At 40.4% G+C, this 7,592-nt stretch overlaps 1 protein-coding gene across 1 annotated transcript in view; it reads right to left on the reverse strand.

Moving 5' to 3' along the window:
• babam2 (BRISC and BRCA1 A complex member 2) overlaps positions 1–7,592 on the reverse strand; it is a 181,321-nt gene that overhangs the window by 120,639 nt on the left and 53,090 nt on the right. Inside the window, 1 exon segment of the mRNA XM_055631039.1 lies at positions 6,128–6,202. Within this exon segment, the coding sequence (XP_055487014.1) occupies positions 6,128–6,202 (75 nt within the window).

Genomic DNA, 7,592 nt, shown 5'->3' on the forward strand with positions numbered 1-7,592 from the left:
TTAGACTCATCCCTAACAGCTGGGCCTTGCTTGGGGCACCCATCTGACACATCCTTGATTTTGTACTCATCAAATTAAAAAAAATCGGTGTATCTCAGGGTAATGAAAGAAATGAGACAAGGCACATATTCAGATTTCCTTTTAAAAATAGTTCGTTGAATTAGGTGGGAAAGCCTTCCCTTTGGGATTCTGTTTATTGCAATTCAAAAATAATCGACGAAAGATCAACCTGAAATGTATACACAGAACTGTTAATTTATATTTCTGTTTGCGGAATTTTCTAAATTTTTCAGCAAGCATTTTTGTCCTGCCTTCAGCAAGCATTTGTGTCCTGCCTTCAGTCATACATACATCAGTAATTTTGTAAGAATTCACTGATAAATAGTATTCATGGTAAAGTAATGGGAGATAAACAAAATTAATTCTGATAGCTTCTAACTGCAAGAATTTGTGTGAAATCATTGAATGAGAAAAAACAGCATTTTAAAATGTTAATTCTCACACATAGGTACAAATTGCTAACATTGCTTATTCTTTCCCGAGAATTGGACTTTTGAAAAATTTCAACATTTGTTCAAAATTGCAGCACCGTGGCGCAGTGGTAGAGCTGTTGCCTTACAGCACCAGAGACCCGGGTTTGATCCCGACTACGGGTGCTTGTTTGTGCGGAGTTTGTACGTTCTCCCTATGACCATGTGGGTTTCCTCTGGGCGCTCTGGTTTCCTCCCACATTCCAAAGACGTGCTGGTTTGTAGGTTAATTGGCTTCTGTAAATTGTCGTTAGTGTGTAGGATGGAACTAATGTACGGGGTGATCGTTGGTCGGCACGGACTCAGTGGACCGAAGTCCAATAGACAACAAAGAGAAAAGTAGAAAAATATACTTCAAAGTCTCCAGTACCGAACATAAACATGTCACAGCAGAATAAACAGAACAGAACAGATGGGCTGATTAGCACAGTGGCTCAGCACCTCCAACAATGCGGCCTTATGCCTGACCTCCTGTGCTGTGCGTTCTACCATGCTGGCTGGACCTTGCATATCTATGTGGATTTCCCCAGGTGCTCCAATTTTCTCCCACATCCTAGTTTAATGGACTACTGTAAATGACACCTTTTGAAGATGGTGGAAAGAGAATTAGGTGGGCATGTGAAAAAGAATAGGAAGCAGAAAGAAAGATCAAGTGAGGAAAAAATGGGGTTGATGGAACTACTCTGAAAGCCAGCATCAACCAAATGGGCTAAACTGTCTTCTCTTACGAGAAAAAGAAATGTGTTTAATAATATGATAAAACATGATTTCTAAAGTTACTGTCAGCAAAGGACAACACATTAATACACATTAGTTTATTGCCTGGAGTACCCAGTTCATTATTGGTGTGGTAAGAAAAAAACTTTCCTGCTCCACCACATACACCCCGACAAGCTGTAAATATATAGCATGCCGCAGATTGATGTGATTGGTCTCAGCCTGACGTTTTAGAAGGATGTTTCTCCTCCACAGGTCCTGCTGAAGCTTGAAATAAAGACGTTTCCACAGCACTGTACAGAATCAAATCACTGTGTGGGGAGGGTTTTAGTCTACAAAGACTGGTGGGCTGCTTAATTGGCACTGCAAAACTGTGGACTCCCTCTCTCTCTCCCTTTCTTCCCTCCCTCCACTGTCCACCTCTCTCCCCCTCTCCCTGTATCTCTCCCTCTCTCTCTCTCTCTCTCAACTAAGGGAAATGGTATCTCTTCTCTCTCTCTCAATTCTCACTCTCTCCTCTCTCTCTCTCTCTCTGATCCGTATCATCTCCTCAACTAAGGGGAATGGTATTTTCTATTCAATTTCAAGGCCCTATAAATAAGTTGGGAGTGACGTTAGGGGGTTAGCAGTTAGGTTATGTGTTGGGAGGGAGAGATAGATCGGACATGATTGAATGGCGGAATAGACGATGGGCCGGATGACCTAATTCTACTCCTATTCCTCATGACCTAATAGAAAATAAAGTTGATTAAACTATAGTGACACTTTGCAACATTTACTACCCTTCAATATTGGCACTTAAGATGGCGGTGAAAGGACCTCTTGAACCATTGCCTTCGATTCCCCAATTTCGTCAGCTACTTACAATGTCGCTATCACCTGTGGTTAATCTATACTTGTTTATTCAATTACTCCACCTTGTTTAAAACTACACTCTGGTTCTCCACGTAGTCTGCTTATCAAAGGAAGACTGCAAAAGTTCTGGACAGAGACTCTGCTATCTACTGTCTGATTCCCTTCAAAGGCCAATGATGCACAATGTTTGAATTGGCAATTTATGCTGAATGTTTATGAATGAACTACGTTGAATAATGAAGCTTTATCATCTTACCCCCTCCTTAGTTATTATTATAAAGACTATTGATCTCCATTCAATCACTTCATTTTGCCTTTCAAATCACCTTTATTCACCTCTTAATACTTCCCTCTTGATTTTTGTATATTCATTGCTTTAATCAAACATCCCACATCAAATTTAAATTCCTCATCTATATTTATTCCAATATTCTGATTTGATCCATCTTGTCTGAAAGTAATTGAACAATTTGATACGTCTTTGTTCTTTATGAAAAATTCCTTACTCTTAATTATTTGCCAACGTTTCCTCCCAGTTAATTCACAATTCAAGAATGCTCACTTATCTGTCGCATGTACTGGGAACAATGAGTGGCATTTTCATTGTCTGAGGTCTTCCTTATTCCAAACATACCACAGACATCTTTGACTCTCAATTATAATCTCAAATCTCAATGACATGGTTGACATTTCCCTATTCTATCCCTGCATTGACATTAGTTTTGTCCTCAGTGTATTACCTTGAACTAAACCAAGAGCGCTTCGTTCATGGTCTTACAGTAATCTTTGTTGCATTCATTAAAAACAAACTGATGGCCCACGTATTCTTTTTCTGCTAATTAATTTCACAACAGTTACGATCACCATGCTATTTAAAAGCAATTTCCTGAATTTTATGCAAATCTTTCGCACCGTCTTCTTGCACAGCCATAGTTTTCTACTTCCTATTCTATTAAAGGGGCTGTCCCACTGTATGAGCTAATTCAAGAGTGCTCCCGAGTTTCCCCTGATTCGAACTCGGAGAATTACGGTAATAGCCGCTCGTACTCGGGGCTCTGGTGGACATTTTTTAACATGTTGAAAAATCTTCACTAGTCTTCACGAGCTTACTGCGTTTCCCGAGTACCTGCCGTTAGCGTTACAAGCCGTTAAGAAACGTCCTGACCTCCGACGTACCTGCTACGTACATTTTCTACGTGCTTACCACGAGTTTGATTTTTTTTTAAACTCGAGAGAACTCTTGAATTAACTTGTACAGTGGGACAGCCCCTAAACTCTATCCAAAACCAGGGGCTCTCTAGATTACATTTGACCAGACTTGCAGAAATCCAACTTTACGCAAATTCCCCCATACATTTTTAAACATTTTCCACGATAGCAGTAAAGATATGTGTCTGTGTCCATTAATGGCTGTTGCAGTATATATTCCATTATTTTAATTATGGACAGTGTTAGTGTAAAGGTTTGATGAAATAGAGCAAGTGTATATGTAATAAAAAGGAAGATAGACACAAAATACTGGTTAAGTCAGTGGGTCAGACAGCACCTCTGGTGAAAAGGAATAGGTGACGTTTGAGGCAGACCAATCTTGCCCCAAGAACATGGGTATCTGTAGAAAATGCACATTTCTGACATGGAGAAATTGACTAATAAAAAGTCATATATCTACCAGTTTAATGCTACATTCTAGATTCTTACTGTTTTGCAATTATTATAGGATTGTTACTGAAACACACCATTTTGATCTCCTCCCCCCCCCACCCGCTATTTCCCTTGGAGTGATGCAGTGTGGAAACAGGCCCTTCGGCCCAACTCGCCCACACTGGCTAGCAATGTCCCAGCTACCCTAGTCTCACTTGCCTGCGCTTGGTCCATAACCCTCCAAACCTCTCCTATCCATGTGCCTGTCTAACTGTGGCAGCTTGTTCCATACTCAACTACCTCTGGCAGTCTGTTGCATACACCCACCCTGTGTGAAAAAGGTACCCCTCCCTAATACTGTTTGAAAACCTATGCCCTCTATACCCCCTACTCTTCCTATTACTATCCTTTGCGCTTCACCAGAAAGTTGAACCTATGCCCCTCTAAAATGTCCTCTGATCCCCAAAATACTCTGGTAGAAAGACTCTGTGCATCTACCCAAATTAAATATTTTCTACTCATGATTTACTTAAATTTTGTATACAACAACAAAAATGGGATTTCATTCAGAAAGATGATCCTCCTAGAGACCCACTTCACTTTTTTATGGATATTTTAAGGTGCAATTACGTTACAGCTACCTGGTATTCTAAAATGGATTGATTTTTTTGTGTTAAAAGAGCGACTGATCATCAATCTATGCACAATACCCACATAATAAAACAAAAAATGAAAAGTGGTACAACAAACAGGTGTTTAATGTGAACTGTATAATTTTAAAAATAAAAAGTAATTAAAAAATAAAAAATAACTGAACTAAATATCACATTTACATAAGTATTTAGACTCTTTACTCAGTACTTTGTTGAGGCATCTTTGGCAGCGATTACAGCTTCTAGTCTTCTTGGGTATGATGCTACAAGTTTGGCACACCTAAATTTGGGTAATTTCTCCCATTCTTCTCTGCAGATCCTCTCAAGCTCTGTCAGGTTGGATGGAGAGTGTCGATACACAGCTATTTTCAGGTCCAGAGATGTTCGATCGGTTTCAAGTCCGGGTTCTGGCTGGGCCAATCAATGACATTCACAGACTTGTCACAAAGCCACTCCTGCATTGTCTTGTCTGTGTGCTTAGGGTCATTGTCCTGTTGGAAGGTGAACCTCCGCCCCAGTCTGAGGTCCAGAACACTCTGGAACAGGATTTCATCAAAGATCTCTCTGTACTTTGCTCTGTTCATCTTTCCCTTGATCCTAACTACTTCCAGTTCCTGCCGCTGAAAAACATCCCCGCAGCATGATGCTGCCACCACCATGCTTCACCATAGGTAACGCCCTTCTCCCCCGATTGCTCAGTTTGGCCGGGCGGCCAGCTCCTGGTGGTTCCAAAGTTCTTCCATTTAAGAATAACGGAGGCACTGTGCTCTGCGGGACCTGCAATGCTGCAGAAATTGTTTTATACCCTTCCCCAGATCTGTGTCTCGACACAATCCTGTCTAAATGCCGTCTCACTAACGTCTTAAGACAATTGCAACATGACCTCCCAACTTCTATACTCAATACTCTGACTGATGAAGGCCAAGGTGCCAAAAGCCTTTTTGACCACCTTATCTACCTGCGACTCAACCTTCACGGAACCATGCACCTGTACTCCTAGATCCCTCTGCTCTACAGCACTACCCAGAGACCTACCATTTACTTTGTAGGTCCTGTCCTTGTTCGACATCGCAAAATGCAACAACTCACACTTCTCTGTATTAAATTCCATCAACCATTCCTCCACCCACCTGGCCAATCGATCCACATCCTGCTGCAAACTTTCACAACCATATTCACTATCTGCAAAACCACTAACTTTTGTATCATCAAGAGCGTGGGAATGTAAATATATAAATCAAACACATTTAGTTTCCAGTCTTGCTATTACAAACCTATGTCTCTATTTCACTTCCCCCCAGTGAATTGGTCCCAACTTAAAACATTTTTCATTTGAAACATATTCATACATATGCCACACACTACTGGCTCCAATTTCTTTTTTGGATCTTTCCCCAGAATTTTTTTCTCCACAATGAGTTCATTATTGCTTTCCCATATTTATGGTTTCATCCATTGATTGCTTAGTTTTCTTTTTTTGCTTCTTTAGGTTTTATCCAATTCCCTCAAATTACCCTACCCAAGGAGTAAATTGGTACCAGACACTGCAACAGGAAATCCATCCAAACTAAACTTTGTTGCAAGAAATAACCTTAATCTAACAACCAAGTGAACTTTGGGTTGGATTGAGTGTAAAACAAAAGCATCAATGGAAACTTATCTGACGGTGGTCCCGGAGACAATTTTAAACATAGCCACAGACTATTTTGAGAATGGAGGAGAAGACTCTACCTTGAGAAGGTACGTTGGGATATTGCTGAAATCCACCGGCAGTTTCAAAAGGAAGCGAGCAGAGAATTCGCCTGTCTGTGGAATTGACACAAAGAATTATTATAGTACTGAGAAGCGTATCGAAAAAAATACCCCCCCCCGTGCAAGAAGAACTGTGAAATGTTGCACTATGTATTATGGTTGTGGTGTACACATTGAATGGGTAGCATTTCATATAATAAGTCTGGAGCCAACTTCTATCCCTGATACAGGAAAAAAGAGCAACATTTGAATGCATAAGATATATTTAATGTCTTTTTACAGTGATATGTTTAGGATATCATAAGTTCATACTAGGAGCAGAATTAAGCCATTCGGCCAAATGTCTAAACCCCCATTCAAGCATGGCTCATCTATCTTTCCTTCTCAACCCCATTCTCCTGCCTTCTCCCCATGAATCCTGACACCCGTTCTAATCAAGAATCTGACCATCCATTGACTTGGCCTCCATAGCCGTCTGTGGCAATTAATTCCACAGATTCACCGCACTCTGCCCAAAATAAATTCCTCCTCATCTCCTCTGGACCCAGACTCTCCCGTTAGTGGAAACATCCTCTCCACATCCACTCTTCACTATTCAATAAGTTTCAATGAGCTCCTCCCTCTTCCTTCTAAATTCCAGCGAGTACAGGCCCAGTGCCTTCAAACGCTCATCATACGTTAACCAACTCATTCCTGGGACCATTCTCGTAAACCTCCTCTGGACCCTCTCCAACGCCAGCACATCCTTCCTCAGATATGTGGCCCAAATATCTTCTCATATATTTGCAGAATATTGTCATTTGGGGAAGATAATTCTTACTCAAATGCTTGACTCTTTCTAACGAATATTCAATATCTGAAAAGAAAGCTGATTGATGTACATCAAGGGGTGCATCCACAAAACTGATCTGAGTGGGAGGTTAGTTTCAGTATTTAACACCTTTGTATAATTGCAAACTTTTCTTTTAAATTTAAGGTTGCATTCTCCAGTTTCAACTGGTTAACTCCTGGAGAAGAATAAATAATCTAACCAACTACAGCATTTCAGATTGATAATATAATAATGGAGGGGTGGGGGTGGGGGGGATATAGCATTCAAATTGCAGTAACAAGGCATAAGAACAAAACCACTTGTCATTTCAATTCATCCACATGGATTAATTTTCCATTTCGGTTGCTTATTCAAGTTGCATTGGAACTGAGTAAATACCCGAGTAGAGTTATAAATCTATAAATGAAACTAAAAGCCAGCTAATGCTGGAAATCTATATAATTAAAAGTCTCATCTTGACCACTTCCTGTCTGCGCTATATACTGATTTTAGCAAAAACGCTACCCTGTATCGCTTTGATCAGAGACAATGCAGTTCGTTGTCTCTGTACTGTACACTGACAATGACAATTAAAATTGAATCTGAATCTGAATCTGAATCTGATCTTTGGCC

This window comes from Leucoraja erinacea, unplaced genomic scaffold (genome assembly GCF_028641065.1).
Source record: "Leucoraja erinacea ecotype New England unplaced genomic scaffold, Leri_hhj_1 Leri_62S, whole genome shotgun sequence".
In the NCBI taxonomy this organism is placed as follows: Eukaryota; Metazoa; Chordata; class Chondrichthyes; order Rajiformes; family Rajidae; genus Leucoraja; species Leucoraja erinaceus.